Source organism: Lepidochelys kempii, chromosome 28 (assembly GCF_965140285.1).
Source record: "Lepidochelys kempii isolate rLepKem1 chromosome 28, rLepKem1.hap1, whole genome shotgun sequence".
Classification (NCBI taxonomy): Eukaryota; Metazoa; Chordata; order Testudines; family Cheloniidae; genus Lepidochelys; species Lepidochelys kempii.
Window position 1 is genome coordinate 7,604,278 of NC_136407.1, and position 21,017 is coordinate 7,625,294.

The window sequence follows — 21,017 nt, forward strand, 5'->3', positions numbered from 1 at the left end:
CTCCTCGTCTCTTGTTACAATTACGAAAACCTGTCCTGCGTCCCTAGGGATGAGACCTTTAATTAACAATGAAAGATTATTCATGTATCCAAACGCTCGGCCTTTATAATGCTGTGTCTGTACGATGGCTCTGAAACAACCCCATACTATTTCAGAGGAAGTGGAGCTATTCCGTCTCCAGTTTACTAAAGGTATTGGATTTGCATTCTCATATCTTACTGGAAATAGAATATCACCTCCTATGAACATAAGAACGGCCAGACTGGGTCAGACCAAAGGTCCATCTAGCCCAGTATCGTGTCTTCTGACAGTGGCCAGTGCCAGGTGCCCCAGAAGGAATGAACAGAACAGGGAATCATCAAGTGATCCATCCCCCGTCGCCCATTCCCAGCTTCTGGCAAACAGAGGCTAGGGACACCCTCCCTGCCCATCCTGGCTAATAGCCATTGTGGGATCGATCCTCCATGAATTTATCTAGTTCTTTTTTGAACCCTGTTATGGTCTTGGCCTTCACAACATCCTCTGGCAAGGAGTTCCACAGGTTGACTCCTTGTGTGAAGAAATACTTCTTTTTATTTGTTTTAAACCGGCTGCCTATTAATTTCATTGGGTGACCCCCTCGTTCTTGTGTTATGAGAAGGAGTAAACAACACTTCCTTATCTATTTTCTCTACACCAGTCATGATTTTAGAGACCTCAATCATGTCCCCCCTTAGCTGTCTCTTTTCCAAGTGTGATCCCTACTAATGATTCCAGAGGGAGGCGGAGCTGTTCTCTTGCATTCCCTGTAGGGTGACGAGATAGTAAATGTGAAAAATCGGGACAGGGGGTGGGGGGTAATAGGTGCCTATATAAGAAAAAGCCCCAGATATTGGGACTGTCCCTATAAAATCAGGAAATCTGGTCACCCTAATTTCCCTGCCAACCCCAAGCAATCCCACAGGACCAGGATCAGCAACCTGGTATCTTATGTGATGTCAATTTTCTGTAGAGGGAAGGGATTTTCCCTTAAACAACTTAAGTTGATTAGCATGATAAATCTTATGCAACCAGAGCCGGGTTCAGTATCTAGGGGTTCCTTTTCAACAATACAACACAGAGCCGGCTCGAGCCCCCACCCAGTAACCTGGGAAAATTACACACCACCCCCTGGGTGCCTCCAAGACATAATACTTCCCTACTCGCAAGCACAGTCTGAGTGTCGAAAAGAAGAAAGGTTTAATGAAAGGAGGGAAGTCGGGGTAAGAAAGGGGGGTAAGCACAGTTCTGCTCCCCTTTATTCATACAGTGATGACAACAACATTGATAACAACAGTTCACTACCCCTGCATTCAGCACTAAAGTGATTTGTAACCCAACACCCGCCAGAGTGGATCACTTGGAGCCATACAGCTCCCGTCCGCTGGATACCTGCGCAGAGTAGGTGTATTCCTGTAAATACGGTTTGCTCCTGCAGTCTCTCCTCCCCCGCTAGCGGCCAGGGGAGAGCTCATTCAGACCCTGCTTACACCTACTTCCAGTAGCATGGATTTGATACACAGACGAACGTATCTACAATGTCGTAGCCAAGCCCCTTACGACGCACATTATGGTCAGGTACCGCGTAGGGCAAAAGTTCTCCTACTTTCCAATCGCTTTCTCTTATTCCCTTGTCAAAATACATCTTTGCCTTTTTCTTTGGCTTTCCCAATTCATGAGCTACACACAGGTTTACTTGTTCAAGGTGTCTCTGAAATCTTTTCATAAAAACATCCATTTTAATCCCTTCAACATGTGCACGACTCGTTTCCCACAACAAGCATCGTGGCATTTTTATTTCTCTCTCTGTCATTACTTCAAAGGGAGTGGGGTTTCTGGCACGGGCTGGAGTAGCTCTGGTTGCCATCAGAACTAATTGACTTAAGCTATCCCAATCTGTTCCATTTACGGACACAGATTGTCTTGATAGTCTAGTCCTCCTTTCCATCTGCCCTGAGGACTGTGGGTGATAAGGAATGGGGAACTTTTGTTTTATTCCTAATGCCAACAAATAGTTTTACATGACAGTTTCTGTAAAATGAGATCTTTGATCTGATTCCAGTTTTGCTGGAAAACCCCATCAGGAGAATACCTGTTCTGCCAATCCACATGCCATAGCTAAGGCTGTGTTGATTTGCATTGGGAAAGCGTCAGTCCATTTTGAGACTGGATCTGCTGCAACCGACAAATATTTGGTTCCCTTTTTAGTCTTGGGTAACAGACCAACAAAATAAATCTGTAAACTAGACCCTGGTCCTGAATTTCTCTGGGGTCAAAGGGGAGCATTGTTTTTTATTGCTTGTTGGATTATTCTCTGCACAGATTAAGCAATTGTCACAATATTCTCTTATATCCTTTTTCATCTGTGGCCACCAGCCCAGTGATTTTAATCTCTCCATAGTTTGTCTGTTCCCTGATGCCCTCCTGAAAGTATGTCATGGACCGAGTATATTAAATCCTTTCATATTTGTTCTGGTAACAGCCATACTGGTATCTCATTCCCTGGTCTATGAGCAAACAACTTCCTGTTGCCAATGCCAATTTTGACTCCTAAGGTTTTAAAGATGACTCTTGTGACAATTCCGTTTTCTTCTGTATGTTTAATCACTTCTCTAGTAACTTCCGTAGTGCTGGCAAGCCAGTCCCTATCTCTGCTGCTGCCTGCTGACACAGCCAGAGTTTCTGCAGTATTCACTGAGGGAATCGGGGTGCTCATGATTTTGTGTGAAAATGTCCACTTCTTGCCCCCTGGAGCACCTCGTTTCACAAGAGAATCAGCGACAGAATTTTCCTGGTGAAATCGAGCTGTTTTACTCTGGCTTTGTACCTTGCAAACAAAGGAAGGGGGGATGCAAGGCAAGCCATGTAAGAAAGTAGTAAGGCATAAGCCAAAGGAAATCCATAGGAGGATGCAAATTGTGAGCATGCCCCAAAGGCAGAAATTCTGCAAGACCATTGCAGACCCGCCCCGAATTGGATAGGAAAAGCAGGCAAAACATTCCAGTGGACATGCCACAGCGGCGAGGCCAACCTTCTGGGCTGAGTGGGGTGAAAAAGAAAGAGAGGAATCGGATGGAGAAAGAACGTAGAGGCCGAAACCAGTAAAAGGTTTCCCATCTTTGTAGAAACTTGATCCACCTGTGAAAATACACAGGAATGAAGAAGTGTCAGAGCAAGGAGGTAAAGGTTTGAAAAACTGGTCTAGAGAAAAGGGAGGTGTCGTCATAGGACGCTTGTGAGGGGTAACATCATACAAAAGTGCAAAAGGGAGATGAAGGTGCAGACAAAGGGCGAAGAGCTATGTCCTTATCCTGCAATAACAGTGACAAGTGAGCTAATCAAGCATTAGAGACCTGTCCGTCCTTAGCTTTCTTCTTTCTGAGCGGGTTAGTAGGTGTGTGTAAAATTACGGGAGAGAGACCAATTAAAAAGGTGAAATGTTTGATTGCCCAATAAGCGGCTAACAAGTTACGGTCACACACACACAGTACTTGAGTTCCACGGGTGAAAGTACTTTAGAGGCATAAGCAATGAGCCTTCTTTTGCCATAGATTTCTTGAGAGAGACTAGCAGAGAGCGCTCTTCCCTATGAAAGGGTAGGGTCTGGTCAGGGGGTGCCAGAACTGAAGCCAAGGCTCCAGTTTGTTTCAAAGCAGTGACTGCCTTTGTATGTTCTTCTGTCCAGCACCGTTGCACTCCCTTCCCGAGAAGCTGGGACGAGCGATACTCCTGGGGGAATTCTGCACCACTGCGCACGCGCAGAATTTGTGTCCCCGCAGATTTCTTTGCTTCCCCACAGAAAAATGACTTTCTGACTGGGTAGCAAAGAGAAGTCACAAGAGCGGTCAGGCAACCTGCCCCCAGCAGTATGTTTTGGGTGCCCAGGGCAGCCGGCAGATGGGTAAATCACTGTGGGGTAAGAGGCAGGACTGGGGAAGACCTGGCTGGGGTGGCTCCTACCCTGTACCGGGCTCAGCTGCTAGTCCCGGCTGGGATGGGACTTCCTCTTCCCCTGCGCAGCAACCGGGGCCATGTCAGACCCACCCCCATATTTCTCCTCTGGCTGTAGGAAGCTCTGCAAACTCCCCCTCCTCCGTGCACTTCCTGCATCCATCGTTCCTCAGCTGCAGGGGGATGGGTCACTGTACAGGGAGCTGCTTCCTCATCTGCCCACCCCCCCCATTCATCCAGACCCCCTTATGCCTAGAACCTCCCACTGAGCCTCACACCCCATGCACCCAGAACCCCCCCAATGAGCCCCATTCCCCCTCCACCTGGACCACCCCAACGAGCCATCCGCACCTGCTGGATCACCACCCTACTGAGCCCCAACCAGCTCCACCTGGATCCCCACCCCACTGAACCCCCCCACTGAGCCCCACACACCCAGACCCGCCTGCTGAGTTCTGTCCCCCCCCATGCCCAGACCTCCCCCCGTTCTGAGCCCCAACCACCTTCACCTGGACCCCCCTGTAGAGTCCCATTACTGTTGCACCCAGAACCCTCCAAAAGGTCCCTGTGCATCCAGATCCCCCATGCACCCTTATCCCCCACTGAGCCACCCGCACCCAGATTGCCCCACACAAAACCCTCTCAACTCACACCTGGATCCCGCGACACTAAGCCCCTCCACACTTGGATCCTGCCTTACTGAGCATGTCTGCCCACACCTGGTGCACCTGGCATGGAGGGGCAGGGCCCTGGGGTGTTTTGGGGCAGAGCCCGGTCCTTGTGCTGTGTCGGGGTTGGGTGCAGCCTCACCGCTGAGTCTGTCCTGGGGTGGAGGTGGGGGGAGTTGCACAGTGATCTCCCCCCTCTGTGCAGCCAGTGGCCTATGCTCCCCAATGCCCTGCTGGAGCCTCCGTATTTATTTGACAAATAAAATTTGAAGAATTTTGCAGAATTTTAAAATATTATGCACAGAATTTATAATTTTTTGGCACAGGATGCCCTCAGGAGTCAAGGGAGGACTGACTGAGGCAAAGTCGGGTATGAAATCTCTGTGGTAGCCAGCAAAACCTAAAAGACATCTTACACTAGTAGGTAGAGGCAAATAAAATTAGGTCTACCTTTGGTGCGATGGTGTCCGTCCTTCCTTAGACAGACTGATTCCTGAAAAGGAAACTGATTGAGTTGTCAGGTGAGCCTTGGCTGTGTTACACCTTAGACCCCCTATAAAATGCAAGAATAAAGCTCAACACACATTGTCTGAAAGCTGTCAATGGTCGGGCTCAAATTCAAATGTAGCTCAGGTTTGGCAAGGGCCCCAGCACGTCCCCTGAGATAGCCAGCTAATGTGCGAGCTGATTGCAAGAAACCCTCTGCTGTTAACAGAGCCTTAGTCTTCCTGCACGTGTGCATTTCAGTCTCTTTGATTCATCAGTTTGGCTCCTGCTGATCTGAAGCTGCAATTGTTACAGTTCACTTTTTCAGTACTGCTTCCTGAGAGAGGCAGTGGATGCCAGGTACTAGCCGACCTAAATACCAAGTGACTGAGATCCTTCGGGCACAATTAGACGCTCACGTTCATCCCTACACGGGTACAAAATGTTGTGAGTGCGTGGGGATTTTGTAAAAAGGTTCTTTTTTGGAGGGAGTCTGGGGGAGGGAATCTCAGGAACTCCTTGCTCAAATAATGCCAAATGTAACCGCACCCACGGAGAGTAGCAAATGCCAAGACAATCCAAGTATGGTTCTGCATTTCAGAAATGTTAGAATAGTGAACTTTTAAACAGGAAGTAGGGCTCAACCATACAATCGTAGAATATCAGGGTTGGAAGGGACCTCTGGAGGTCATCTAGTCCAACCCCCTGCCCAGAGCAGGACCAATCCCCAACTAAATCATCGCAGCCAGGGCTTTGTCAAGCCTGACCTTAAAAACTTCTAGGGAAGGAGATTCCACCACCTCCCTAGGCAACGCATTCCAGTGTTTCACCACCCTCCTAGTGAAAAAGTTTTTCCTAATATCCAACCTAAACCTCCCCCACTGCAACTTGAGACCATTACTCCTCGTTCTGTCATCTGCTACCACTGAGAACAGTCTAGATCCATCCTCTTTGGAACCCCCTTTCAGGTAGTTGAAAGCAGCTATCAAATCCCCCCTCATTCTTCTCTTCCGCAGACTAAACAATCCCAGCTCCCTCAGCCTCTCCTCATAAGTCATGTGTTCCAGTCCCCTCATCATTTTTGTTGCCCTCCGCTGGACTCTTTCCAATTTTTCCACATCCTTCTTGTAGTGTGGGGCCCAAAACTGGACACAGTACTCCAGATGAGGCCTCACCAATGTCGAATAGAGGGGGACGATCACGTCCCTCGATCTGCTCTGCTCGCTATGCCCCTACTTATACATCCCAAAATGCCATTGGCCTTCTTGGCAACAAGGGCACACTGCTGACTCATATCCAGCTTCTCGTCCACTGTCACCCCTAGGTCCTTTTCCGCAGAACTGCTGCCTAGCCATTCGGTCCCTAGTCTGTAGCAGTGCATGGGATTCTTCCGTCCTAAGTGCAGGACTCTGCTCTTGTCCTTGTTGAACCTCATCAGATTTCTTTTGGCCCAATCCTCCAATTTGTCTAGGTCCCTCTGTATCCTATCCCTGCCCTCCAGCGTATCTATCTCTCCTCCCAGTTTAGTGTCCTCTGCAAACTTGCTGAGGGTGCAATCCACACCATCCTCCAGATCATTTATGAAGATATTGAACAAAACGGGCCCCAGGACTGACCCTTGGGGCACTCCACTTGACACCGGCTGCCAACTAGACATGGAGCCATTGATCGCTGTGTCAGAGCTGGAGCTCTGCTATAATGAACGCAGAGCACTCATTATTCCAGATCAGCTCCGACTCCACCACAGGGCGTTTGAGGAAACAGGACTAAGGGCTTGTCTGCTCCTCAAATGCTGCAGTAACACTTCGGTGCGGACATTAACTAGCGTCATGGGAGGGATTCTCCCATCGCCGTAGTTAATCCACCTCCCCAAGAGGTGCTCGCTATGTTGATGGAAGAATTCTTCCATTGATCTAGAGGAGTCCACACTGGGTTTAAGTCAGCTTAATTATGTCACTCAGAGGTGTGGATTTTTCACCCCCCAGAGTGATGGGTCAATTTAAGATTTGAGAGTCCTAAGAGACACCTGGTAAGTGGGACGGGTGGGGTTAGTGGGGGGAAGAGGGGGTGCTTTGGGGATCTAGACCTGCAGGGGATGGCAGCCTATTATGAAAAAATCCTTGGCCAGTCCCCGTTGCTGGTGAGCCTACACTCCATTCTAACCAGACTCCATCTTCACGTCATTTTATACATTTTAAAATATTATGATTCGCATTCTTCTCTCTCCACTGTGCACTACCTATCCCCACCACACGCACACCCCTATTCCCTACAAACTGTGACCCCAGCCACCGATCCTGATGCCGGACATTCCTCCCGGTCACAAGGTGACGTCTTCGCTTTTGGTGATGTCCTAAGTTGGTAATGAAACTTCTGGGGAATTGGAGGATCTCGCTCCCCCCTTCCTATCTGCAGCAGCCACAGTCTCTTCTCTGCAGGCTCCTTGGATCTTTGAGGCAGTCCCTCCTGATATAACACAGTCTTATTATTACTTCTCCTAGTCTCCTTTTCCAGAGGAATTAGTCTGTTGCTACTGAGTTAGAATATCTAATTCCCTAAGCTCGTCCTAGGTGCTTCAGGGACTAGATGAGGCAATCTCAGAAACATTAGCAATTATCTTTGAGAACTCATGTAGGACAGATGAAGTACACACGCAGTACCTATCCTTAAAAAGGAGAACAAAGAGGACCTGAGGAATTACAGATGAGTCAGACTAACTTTGAGAGTTGGAAAGATACTTGATCATATTAGAAAACAATCAGTTGGTCAGCACCTGGAGGATAAGAGCATTATGAGGAATAGTCAGCATGGATTTGTCAAGAACAAATCATACCAAACCAACCTAATTGCCTTCTTGACAAGGTTATTGGCTTAGGGTATTACAAGGAAGCAGCAGATTTGCTTAATTTTAGTACATCCTTTGACACAGACCCACATGCCATTCTCATAGGGAAACTAGGGACATGGGGTCTAGATGAAATTATTATAAAGTTGGGTACAAAACTGGTTGAAAGACCATATTCAATTTTAATCCGCAGCAAGCCAGAGTTAGGTTAGATATTAGGGGGAAAATTGTAACCACAGGGGTAGTTAAGATCCGGAATAGGATTCCAAGGAAAGCAATGGAATCCCCATCTCTGGAAGTATTTAAGAATAGCTAAGACAAATACTTCTCAGGGATGGTCTAGGTTCACTTGTTCCTGCCTCAGTGCATGGGCTGGATTAAATGACCTCTTGAAGTCCCTTCCAGCCCTACATTTCTGTGGTTCTGTCATTGTATAACATTGCCCATGCACTAGGGGATTTTCACGCTCCTTTCCATTACTCCTGACTCACTATATTCACTAATTTCTCAAAATGTGCTTCCCTAATCCCTAGCACCCCTTATGTGCTGCGTTCAGTGATCTCCCTACTCCTTCCCATTCCTTTCTGCGCTGAGCCCCCCAACCCCATGCTCACCAGTCCCAGTTCCCCTGTGACTGTCTCATTCCCTTGGAGGGTCTCTGTTGGTAAGAAGCAGTTCCAAGGTGACTTCCCCTGGGCTTTCTGTAATTCGGAGTTACTTCTCTGAGTTTGGGGAGCCCCTTTGATGAGGAGTGTCTGGCTTTGTGTGCACCAGCAGAGAATTAATCCCCTTATAACCGGAGTATCTGGCACCTTTGAGCACCTGGAGAGCTAGCTCCAGAATTTCAGTGCTTTAAAATGAGCAGGGGTTTAAAAAAGGTCGTGTTCTTTGTGAGAAATGTCCTGTGAATTCACCTGATCTCACTTGTTTTCTTTCATCTGAGCAGGGTTTCCAGTTTCCAAACCTGAGGTGATGTCCCAGCTGAAACAAGGGGAAGAGCTGTGGATCTCAGATCTCCAGAGCTCTGAGGAAAGAGGGATCCTGAGAGGAACCTGCCCAGGTGAGGAATCATTAGACCAACCCAAATACTGTCTGTGCCTGAAGGACATAGCTGGGATTCCCTACCAAGACCTTGAGAGCTCTTCGAGTTCAGGATTGTCCCCCAGCAGGTGTTGTATCCTCAGGGCCGATATCGCTCATGGATTCCTACCCATCCTGACCAACACGTGGCGGTTCCTCAATTCCTAACCTCCCTTTATCCTGACCAGTGGGATGGGATGTGGAGTCAGAGTTGATTACCTCCGTTCTACCCTCTGGGGAAGAATTTGGGGGATTCCTTTCCTGATCTTTCCCCCCCTCTCTCCAGTGCTTCCTTTGGCTTCCTCTCCCCTTTTCCATCCCTGCCTCTGAGGTTTCTCTCTCTGTCTCAGGAGACGATGGGCTGGTGCGTGAGAAGAAACCAAAGCAGGAGGATGCTGAACACGTGGAGCTGCACGGGGGATTATCACAGAGAACTAACGGGAACGTGCCCGGGAGTCATGAGGGAAGGCAGCAGGGAAACCAGGCAGGGGGAGAAGTGGGTAAATCCATCGGTTGTGAGGAAAATCACAAGGACCTCAAGGAATGCAGTGCCCAGCAGAGAATCCTCATGGGAAAGAGAAAAAATATATGCACTGAGTGTGGGAAAACCTTCCCTGGGCTCTCACACCTTGTTATGCACCAGAGAATCCACACGGGAGAAAGACCCTACGCATGCTGCGAGTGCGGGAAAACCTTCATTCGAAGCTCCCATCTTATCAGACATAAGAAAATCCACACCGGAGAGAGACCCTATGAATGCTGCGAGTGCGGGAAAACCTTCGCTGTGCGCTCACACCTTATTACACACCGGCGAATCCACACTGGCGAACGCCCCTATGCATGCCCTGAGTGCGGGAAAACCTTCACGCGAGGCTCACACCTTATCAGACACCAGAGAACCCACCGCGGCGCGAGGCCCTATGAAATCTGTGAGTACGGAAAAAACTTTTCTGATAGAGAAGCCCTGGTTAATCATTAGAGACTCCACCAAGGGTGGAGACCCTATGAATGAGAGTGCGGGAAAACAGTCATTTCCCGCTCAGACCTTAGGAGATATTAGAGACCCACACAGGATAGACAGGCTATAGATGATCGGAGTGTGGGGGAAACGGCCATCAGAGCTCACTCCTTATTTTTGAACAGCGAAGACACAGACTGTAAACAGACATAGAGACAACGACATTATTTCACCCAAGATTAATCTAGATGTTAATATTACCTTTTGATCGCTGAATCAATCGCTAGAGTAATAGACAGGAACTGTCTCTTGACACGGCTAACATCTAAGACAGTGGTCCCCAACGTGGTGCCCACGGGTGCCGGGGCATTTTTGTGCACCCGCAGGACACCGCCAAGCTCGGCCGCCGGAGAACGGCCCACAAGTGTTGCCACTTCTCAGCGGCATTTCGGTGGCGGGGTGTCCGATGCCTGCCCCAGTCACCTGGGAATAGCAGTATGCACTGATCTAAGATACAAGTAAACTCATCAAATTAGTATCACCTCTCATTCTCTAACAATACAGGTGTGCATTTCAAAGTTCTAGCCTATCTAACATGGAATGGGCCTAATTACCATTTACTTACTTTTCTAACATGTCTGTAAAGGTTGAATCTGGGTCAATGAGCCTGTGAGCTGCTTAACCCTTTCTGGCCCCGTGTCCCAGTGGTCTAGATTAAATTAATATAAAGTGGGTACAAAACTGATTGAAAGACCGGACTCAATCTTAAATATGGAGCAAGGGCAAGTTAGGTTGGATATTAAGAAAAAAATTGTGACTACCAGTATAGTTAATCCCTGGAATAGGATTCCAAGGGAGGTTGTGGAACCCCCACCATTGGAAACTTTTAGGAACAGTTTAGACAAATACCTCTCAGGGATGGTCTAGGATTACTTGTTCCTGCCTCAGTGCATGGGCTTCAGTAAATAGCCTCTTGAAGTCCCTTTCAGCCCTACGTTTCTGTATAATAGATTCTATCATTCTATAACCTTCACCATACACTGGGGGATTTTCACGCTCCTTTCCATTACACCTGACTCACTATATTCCTTAACTTCTCAAAATGTGGTTTCCTGATCCCTAACACTCCTGACATACTGCACTCAGTGATCTCCCCACTCCTTTCCATTCCTTACAATGCTAAGCCCCAAAACCCAATGCTCCCCTGTCCCAGTTCCCGTATGACAATCTCATTCCCTTTGCGGGTCTTTGTCAGTAAAAAGCAGTTCCAAGGTGACTTGCCCTTGGCTTTTTGTGATATGGAGTTACTTTCTCTAGGTTTTAGGAGCCCCGTCGATGAGGAGTATCTGGCTGTGTGTCCACCAGCAGAGCGGTGGAGAATTAATCCCCTTATAAGCAGAGTGTCTGGTACCTTTGAACACCTGGAGAGCTAGCTCCAGAATTTCTGTGCTTTAAAATGAGCAGGGGTTAAAAAAAAAAGCCAAAAGCCATGTTCTTTATGACAAATATCCCATGAATTCACCTGATTTTACTTGTTTTCTGTCATCTGAGCAGGGTTTCCACTTTCCAAACCTGAGGTGATGGCCAAGCTGGAACCAGGGGAAGAGCTGTGGGTCTCAGATTTCCAGGGCTCGGAGGAAAGAGAGATCCTGAGAGAAAGCTGCACAGGTGAGGAATCATTAGACCAACTCAAATACAGTCTGTGCCTGAAGGACACAGCTGGGATTCCCTACCAAGACCTTGAGAGCTCTTGAAGTTCAGGATTGTCCCCCAGCAGGTGTCGTATCCTCAGAGAAGATTCCGCTCATTGCTTCCTATCCATCCTGATCAACATTTTGCAATAGCTCGCTTCCTAATTTCCCTTTATGCTGAGCATCGGGATGGGATAGAAATCATAGAATATCAGGGTTGGAAGGGACCTCAGGAGATCATCTAGTCCAACCCCCTGCTCAAAGCAGGACCAATCCCCAATTTTTGCCCCAGATCCCTAAATGGCCCCCTCAAAGATTGAACTGGGTTTAGCAGGCCAATGCTCAAACCACTGAACTATCCCTCCCCCCCTTGTGTGGAGATAGAGTTGATCCCCTCCTCTCTCCCGTATGGGAAAGAGTTTGGGGGAATTCATTCATTTCCTGATATTTTCCCCCATCTCTCTAGCATTCCCTTTGGTTTCCTCTCCCCTTTTCCATCCCTGCTTCTGAAGTTTCTCTCTGTCTCAGGAGACGATGGGATGGTGAGTGAGAAGACGGAGCAGAATCCAGATCAGAAAGATGCTGAGCACGTGGAAATCAATGGGGCATTATCACAAAGCACTGAAGGGTACGTGTCCAGGAGTCATGAAGACAGGCAGCAGGGAAACCAGCCAGGGGAGAAAGTAGGTAAATCCAACAGCTGTGAGGAAAACCACAAGGACCTGAAGGAAACCACTGCCCAGAAGAGAATCCTCATGGGAGAGAGAGAAAACATGTGCCCTGAGTGTGGAAAAACCTTCCTTTGGCGCTCCCACATCATTGAACATCAGAGGATCCACACAGGAGAGAGACCTTATGCATGCTGCGAGTGCGGGAAAACCTTCATTCGACACTCACATCTTCTTAGACATCGGAGAATCCACACCGGAGAGAGACCCTATGGATGCTGTGAGTGCGGGAAAACCTTCACTCGGCGCTCACACCTTATTACACACCAGATAACCCATGGAGGCTCAAGTCCCTATGGATGCTGTGAGTGTGGGAAAACCTTCACTCGGCACTCCTACCTTATTAGACACCAAAGAACCCATGCTTGCCAGGAGCCCTAGGAACGCTGGGACGATAGAACAAACTTCTTTCTGTTTGATCAGCCCTTATTGATCGTCAGAGAATCCAGAAAGGAGAGAGACGACCCTATGAATGTTGTGAGTGCGGGAAAGCTTTCATTTACCACTCAGACCTTAGGAGATAAAAGATGGTCCATGTAGGATAGAGGCTCTGAGTGCTGGAAAAGCTTCCATCAGAGGTCACACCTTATTTATCATGAAAGAAGCCACAAGGGAGATAAACATCATAAGTACTTTGTCGAGGGCTAACTACAAATGTTGTGGTCTCTCAGCTCCCCCAGGTGAGTGGTCCAATTTTGCTTTTTGCAGCTTGCCCTTCTTTGGAGTAAATCTCCAAAGACCCTTTCTATCAACTTCTTTGTTCTGTGAGTCAGAGGCATATGAGTCCCTCTTACTAGGGTGCTGAACACAACGCCATCCACAGCCTCAGGAACAACTCTGACATCATAACCAAAGAGGTTGACAAAGGAGGTGCTCTCGTCATCATGAATAAGTTGGAATATGAACAAGAGGCTGCTTGGCAGTTCTCCAACACCACTTTCTACAGGCCATTGCCCTCTGATCCCACTGAGGGTTACCAAAAGAAATGACACCATCTGCTCAAGAAACTCCCTGAAAAAGCACAGGAACAGATCTGTGCAGACACATGCCTAGAACCCCGACCTGGGGTCTTCTATCTGCTACCCAAGATCCATAAACCTGGAAATCCTGGGCACCCCATCATCTCAGGCATTGGCACCCTGACAGCAGGATTGTCTGGCTATGTAGACTCCCTCCTCAGGCCCTACGCTACCAGCACTCCCAGCTACCTTCGAGACACCACTGACTTCCTGAGGAAACTTTCAATCCATCGGTGATCTTCCTGACAACACCATCCTGGCCACTATGGATGTAGAAGCCCTCTACACCAACATCCCACACAAAGATGGACTACAAGCCGTCAGGAACACTATCCCCGATAATGTCACGGCTAACCTGGTGGCTGAACTTTGTGACTTTGTCCTCACCCATAACTGTTTTACATTTGGGGACAATGTATACCTTCAGATCAGCGGCACTGCTATGGGTACCCGCGTGGCCCCACAGGATGCCAACATTTTTATGGCTGATTTAGAACAACGCTTCCTCAGCTCTCGTCCCCAATGCCCCTACTCTACTTGCGCTATATTGATGACATCTTCATCATCTGGACCCATGGAAAAGAAGCCCTTGAGGAATTCCACCATGATTTCAACAATTTCCATCCCACCATCAGCCTCAGCCTGGACCAGTCCACACAAGAGATCCACTTCCTGGACACTACGGTGCTAATAAGCGATGGTCACATAAACACCACCCTATACCGGAAACCTACTGACCGCTATTCCTACCTGCATGCCTCCAGCTTTCACCCTGACCACACCCCACGATCCATCGTCTACAGCCAAGCTCTGCGACACAACCGCATTTGCTCCAACCCCTCAGACAGAGACAAACACCTACAAGATCTCTGTCAAGCATTCTTACAACTACAATACCCACCTGCGGAAGTGAAGAAACAAATTGACAGAGCCAGAAGAGTTCCCAGAAGTCACCTACTACAGGACAGGCCCAACAAAGGAAATAACAGAACGCCACTAGCCGTCACCTTCAGCCCCCGACTAAAACCCCTCCAACGCATCATCAAGGATCTACAACCTATCCCGAAGGACGACCCATCGCTCTCACAGATCTTTGGAGACAGACCAGTCCTCACTTACAGAGAGCCCCCCAACCTGAAGCAAATACTCTCCAGCAACCACACACCACACAACAAAATGGCTAATTCAGGAACCTATCCTTGAAACAAAGCCCGATGCCAACTCTGTCCACATATTTATTCAAGTGACACCATCACAGGACCTAATCACATTAGCCACGCCATCAGGGGCTCGTTCACCTGCACATCTACCAATGTGATATGTGCCAGCAATGCCCCTCCACCATGTGCATTGGCCAAACCAGACAGTCTCTTTGCAAAAGAATAAATGGACACAAATCTGACATCAGGAATCATAACTTCAAAAACCAGTAGGAGAACACTTCAGCCTCTCCAGCCACTCAGTAACAGATTTAAAGGTGGCAATTTTGCAACAGAAAAGCTTCAGAAACAGACTCCAAGGAGAAACTGCTAAACTTGAATTAATATGCAAACTAGATACCATTAACTTGGGTTTGAATAGAGACTGGGAGTGGCTTGGTCATTACACATATTGAATCTATCTCCGTAAGTTACGTATTCTCACACCTTCTTGTCCACTGTCTAAATGGGCCATCTTGATTATCAGTACAAAAGTTTTTTTCTCCTGCTAATAATAGTTCATCTTAATTAATTAGCCTCTTACTCCACCTTTTCATGTTTTCTGTATGTGTGTGTATATATAAAATTTTCTTACTAGATGTTCCATTCTATGCATCCAATGAAGTGGGCTGTAGCTCATGAAAGCTGATGCTCGAATAAATTTGTTTTTTCTCTAAGGTGCCACAAGTCCTCCTGTTCTTTTTGCGGATACAGATTAACACGGCTGCTGCTCTGAAACCTTACTAGGAATGCACATCAGCCCCAGGTTGGTGAAATACAGATGACATCAGTTGGTCAGATTGTGGTAAAATCTACCTTGGCTTTTTCTCCATTAGCATGTTTTTGTGGTTTGCTAGCTCCAGTGAGCTCTCCAGACGTAAAATCACAGCTGTGTTTTCTATACTGACATGGCCCAGTAGACAAGTCTGGGTTAGCTCATATATTTTCTCTTGACCTGTCCTAATCTATTCTACATTTCCTAGTCTAGACAAACCATTATCATGATGCTAAAACTTTTGCAAATAACGCAACTCAATAATAATGAGACAGCGCGGCGACAAGCAGGTTTCAGTGGATCCAAAGACAATGCAATGGGAAAATCAGTGGTCCTGATTCTGAGTCATCCGATATAACCTGCTCTAGAATCTCATCCTGTCTGCAACAGAAAATGTCTTATACCTCTCTGAGATGTAGATTTTTCTCTCTTTCCTGAAGGCTGTTTGGTCACACAACGTGGATATTAGTTTTCGTTGGCAGAATGTAGTTCAGATTTATTGGGGACTTCGAGACAAATGACCATTTGCATCAATGGTAATTTCTTCCTTTATTTATGGTTTCCCCTCACCCCTCCGTGATGGGGAATGTTCAAATGCAGCTCAGTCAACCGGAGAGACTATTCGCCATTATGGGATGTGCTGTCGAGGAAACAGTCACAGTTTTACGTCTCCTCCTGTTTCAAATGGTGAACAACAGGGCACCCCAAACTGTGCCACTGACTTTCATCACTGGATATAATCCCAGTTTTGTTCAATTATTTAAATCAGAAATTATTTCAAATAATCTGGGGAGAGGGTTCCACAGTAAATTGCTTGGAACTAGGCAAACTGTGCATCCATTTGTTTCTCAAAACAGTTGTAACCCAGGCCTTAGAGGTGGTTACTCCTGAAGATGTCTCCTAGCTAATCCTAATGTTTTGAAGTACTGTCTCTAGCGACGCAGATGTGGAGGAAATAGAAGTGGTTTGTTGTTGTTTTTGAACTCGCCCGTTGTAATGCTTCCAATGTGTATAAAATAAAATCAATGTTTAATGTGGGGACAGCGACAGAAGTTTACTCTTTCTGAAGTGAAAAAAGTCACTTCTTGTACCGTATAGTGATTCTCATCCAGACGTATATTTAGTTTCTAATTTAGACCTGTTCCATCAGATTAAAGAAATAAACTGGGCATGTTTGGGGAGGCCATTCCTCGCCGGCACTTCTGAGATTTTGGATGGTTTGGTAAAGGATTCTTCTCCAGAGAAATGTCAATTTGCCCCCATCACGACCAAGGATTTGGCAAGAACACACGTAAAGACAGCAGGCACCCAGTAGTGGGTTTTCACTGCAGAGATGAAAGCTGTGGTGAGCTGTGGTCCAAGTAAACCTGTGTTTAGAACACAACTCCCTAGTTCAGTGGCATTGATTAGAGTCCCAAAGATGCCATGGTTAGATTGAGAGCAATTGTCCTTTACCGTTTGAATCCAAAGTTTCAAGAGGCAAAGTGAAGCATCAACCCTTTTTCTGAGGACATTTCTTCCTCCTGGATCCCAGTCTGGCTGCACTGTTGGACAATAAGGACTTTTCTTCTGTGAAAGTAATGGTCACCCATTAGAGAATGAGTGATGGTCACCCATTAGGGAATGAGTAATGGTCACCCATTAGAGAATGAGTGATGGTCACCCATTAGGGAATGACTGTTTCAAGCTCCACTTTCAGACTGCAGGATATGTGAACATAGAGTCCTGGTTCTATGCTTTAGTGCCCTAGTTTTGGTCTTGTGTTTTATTTGCATCTCTTCTCCATCTCTGGCTACTTAGAATGATTAAAAGTGTGAAAATAGAATAGAGATGTTTCTTCTCAAGTTGCAAGCCTTCCCACACAGTGTGAGACCCCTTCCACCCACGCTTAAGGCAGAAAAGCCAGAGATCAATTAACTTCCAAAAATCGAAGGCACCTATGTGGGTGTAAACCACAAGTTTACAGAAGGGTTCACGTGTTGGAAATGGGTGTTAATTGGAATTAAAAGAAAGTAACATATAAGATTTTGTCATCTTTGACTACGTTATTGTTACCAGTGACAATGAAGTTCATTATTTGTTAATGAACAAGAGACTAATTATGTGATAACTTTCTTCTTTCCAGTATATTTCTGATTTTGTGTCTCTTTTCATTAGTAATGTAGGAAACAGTAGCTAATCCTTAAAAGCTTATTTGAGGTATTTACCCTCTTCTGACTACGGAATTCTGAAATAAAACCGTACTCCAAGGGTTGAGGCGATGGAATATCTGAGATTAATAATGTGTATGAGAATACAGATCAGTATAGACTTTAATTATTTCCATTTCAAACGGAATTTATTCTGACAAGCTTTTAAAGTCAATTTTTGTTAAGAGGACCACGCCGCAAGGAGAGAGTTGTGTAACCTTTTACCCAGGTAGAGTGTACGGGTTACCAAGTTCCCCTAGTTCTTCTTAGCAAAGGAAAGACATGACTTCTGTGATGAGATGTCCATATATATTTATAAGAAAGATGATGGACGCGTGAGGCCGTTACTAGTTTCTTTGTTTTGTTCTTTTTGTTAAAAGCTTCTGTGACCAGTTATTTTTATCGGTACTCAACCTTGTTTCCTTTTGAGAAGGCCAGATATTAAAGCACAGCGGTTGAACCGTTAGGCCAGGCTGTGGAGACGTCCTCAAAGCTGGCCTGCTTTACTTTCATTTTTATCTTTGGGTTCACACATCCACACTGAATGTGGATTTCAAGAACAGATAACTGAAAACTGCTGGATTAGGGAAGAATTTTCCCAAATGATGTTAGCCCAAAGTTTGCCTCATTCCAACTGCATTGGCTCATGTTGTCGGTATCCCAGGCATACTTCACCCTGATTTGCCCAGAGATCTCAGGGGACGCCCCATAAAGTGGAGTAAGCTGGAATTGTCAACCATAAAGACCATGATACAGGCTGAACTCTTTCACCTTTCCAGTCAACAAGTTCTCTAAGAAAGATTGATCCCCTCTGGGGAAGGAAGTCATGGCATCAGTGACAGGCTCTGGCAGCCTTTTCCATCTCCCTGTACTTGAGAAAACCCAGCAGTGGGGAGTGCTGGCCCAGCTGCCCAATCACTTGGTTTCTTGACTACAGCTGCTGCTCCTACTGTACGTGAGTACGAACACTCCGAGAGCTGGAGACCTCCAACCCCTCGTCATTTCAGCGTTCCTTGTCCCATTGTCTATCTTTCCTTTTATGGACTGGTAGATGTCCTGGCTTTCCTATCATAGTAGGGTGTGACTGGCTCAGTGTGTGCGCACCAGTGTTGTTCACCTGTGGAATGCACACAGGGAACGCACCAGAGAGAAAACGTCTCCAAATCTAAATGTCCCTTAAACTCTGCTTGAATGTGTCCTCCCCATTCTGGGAAGACTGAAGAAACTAAACTGTTAACTGTAAACTATTCAGTGACAAGCTGTTAAATTTCTGCTTATTAAAGCCCCAGTAGTGTCTGGTTCTGTGTCGGAGGAGGAAGGAGAAGGATTTAGCCCATAGGAAATCTAAGGAGGAAGATTTAATTGGCTTTGAGGTTGTAGCTTAAACAATTTGAATAATTTGGTTCCAGCACTGAAATATTCAACTAGCTTAGCGTGGATTGCACTGCCCGGGTGAATCTCTCTGATTGGGATTTATAATTAAATGAACAGCTGCCTCTCAGAATTTATTTTTTAGGATTTATAAGGGTGGATTTTCTGTTTTAGGGCTATGATGATTTGACTGGATTCCAATCCAATATCATTGTTAACTCATTGATTCACTACCCTGACCTTATTTAATAACTGTGTGTTCAAGCAATAGACAGAGAAGGTAGATGAGGTAATATGTTTCATTGGACTAACTTCTGTTGGTACAGGACACAAGCTTTCAAGCTACTCATAGGAATCATTTGCTTTAAGGCCAGAAGATACCATCCTGTTTATCTAGTCTGACCTGCACATCGCAGGCCACCGAACCTCACCCATCCACTTCTGAAATAGGCCCATAACCTCTGGCTGAGTTACTGAAGTCCTCAAGCCTTGATTTAAAGACTTCAAGTTATAGAGAATCCACCATTTACAGGAAGGAAGAAGGACAGTGTGTAATTGGTTAAAATTTTTGTTATTTAGGAGTGTGGGATAATGTGATAGGTTTAGTAAATTTGAAGGCGGTCGCTAGTTTTACTTATATAATGTAAATGAAAAACAGTGCTGTTTGGGAACCATTTCCAGACCGTTTCCATCAAGCTGCCAGAACTCTGACCCCTCTGCACAACCGTGAGGAGGGGATCAAATCTATCTCCACATCCCATCCCCGTGCTCAGGATGAAGGGAGATTAGGAAGTGAGCTATTGGCAGGGGTCAGCCAGGAGGGGTAGGAAGCCATAAGTAGTATCTGCCCTGAGGATACAACACCTGCTGGTGGCCAATCCTGAACACAAAGAGCTCACAAGGTCTTGGTAGGGAATCCCAGCTCAGGCAAAGGCACTATTTGAGTTGGTCCAGTGATTCCTCACCTGGGCAGTTTCCTCTCAGGATCTCTCTTTCCTCCGAGCCCTGGAGATCTGACACCCACAGGTCTTCCCCTCCTTCCAGCTGGGACATGAGAGTGGGTCTGGGAACTGGAAACCCTGCTCGGATGAAAGAAAACAAGTGAGATCAGGTGAATTCATGGCACATTTCTCACAAAGAACACGACCTTTTTTTTAACCCCTGCTCATTTTAAAGCACAGAAATTCTGGAGCTAGCTCTCCAGGTGCTCAAAGGTGCCAGACACTCCACTTATAAGGGGATTAATTCTCCATCTTTCTGCTGGTGCTCACACAGCCAGACACTCCTCATCAAAGGGGCTCCTAAAACCCAGAGAAAGTAACTCCATATCACAAAAAGACAAGGGACAGTCACCTTGGAACTGATTTTTACCTGCAGAGACCCCCAAAGGTATTGAGACCGTCATAGGGGGAACTCGGGCTGGGGGGCTGGGCTCAGTATGGTAAGGAATAGGAAGAAGAGGGGTTATCACTGAGTGCAGTATGTCAGGGGTGTTAGGGATCAGGAAAACCACATTTTGAGAAGTTAGGGAATAGAAAGAGTCGGCTGTAATGGAAAAGAGCATAAAGATCCCCCAGTGCATGGGGAAGGTTATAGAATGATAGAGCCACAGAAATGTGGGGCTGGAAGGGATGCCAAGAGGTCATTTAATCCAGCCCATGGACTGAGGCAGGAACAAGGAAACCTAGACCATCCCTGAGAGGTATTTGTCTAAACTGTTCTTAAAAACCAAACCAAACTCACTCTTCTGCTGGTAATAGCTTGGATGAGCTATTACCAGCAGGAGAGTGAGTTTGTGTGTGTATGGGGGTGGGGGGGATGTGAGAAAACCTGGATTTGTGCAGGAAATAGCCCAACTTGATTGTCATGCACATTGTGTAAAGAGTTGTCACTTTGGATGGGCTATCACCAGCAGGAGAGTGAATTTGTGTGGGGGGGTGGAGGGTGAGAAAACCTGGATTTGTGCTGGAAATGGCCCACCTGATGATCACTTTAGATAAGCTATTACCAGCAGGACAGTGGGGTGGGAGGAGGTATTG

At 46.6% G+C, this 21,017-nt stretch overlaps 1 protein-coding gene across 2 annotated transcripts in view; it reads left to right on the forward strand.

Moving 5' to 3' along the window:
* LOC140904192 (uncharacterized) overlaps positions 1 to 16,456 on the forward strand; it is a 29,439-nt gene extending 12,983 nt beyond the window's left edge. Inside the window, exons 9-12 of one of the 2 annotated variants that reach the window (XM_078850915.1) lie at positions 8,915 to 9,028; positions 9,399 to 9,977; positions 11,561 to 11,674; positions 12,226 to 16,456. In XM_078850915.1, coding sequence (XP_078707041.1) covers positions 8,915 to 9,028; positions 9,399 to 9,977; positions 11,561 to 11,674; positions 12,226 to 12,806 — 1,388 coding nt within the window. In that variant the 3' untranslated portion in view covers positions 12,807 to 16,456. Of the gene's footprint in view, positions 1 to 8,914; positions 9,029 to 9,398; positions 9,978 to 11,560; positions 11,675 to 12,163 lie in introns of both variants that reach the window. The other variant, XM_078850916.1, reaches the window with a different exon arrangement.
* Positions 16,457 to 21,017: the final 4,561 nt, after the last annotated feature.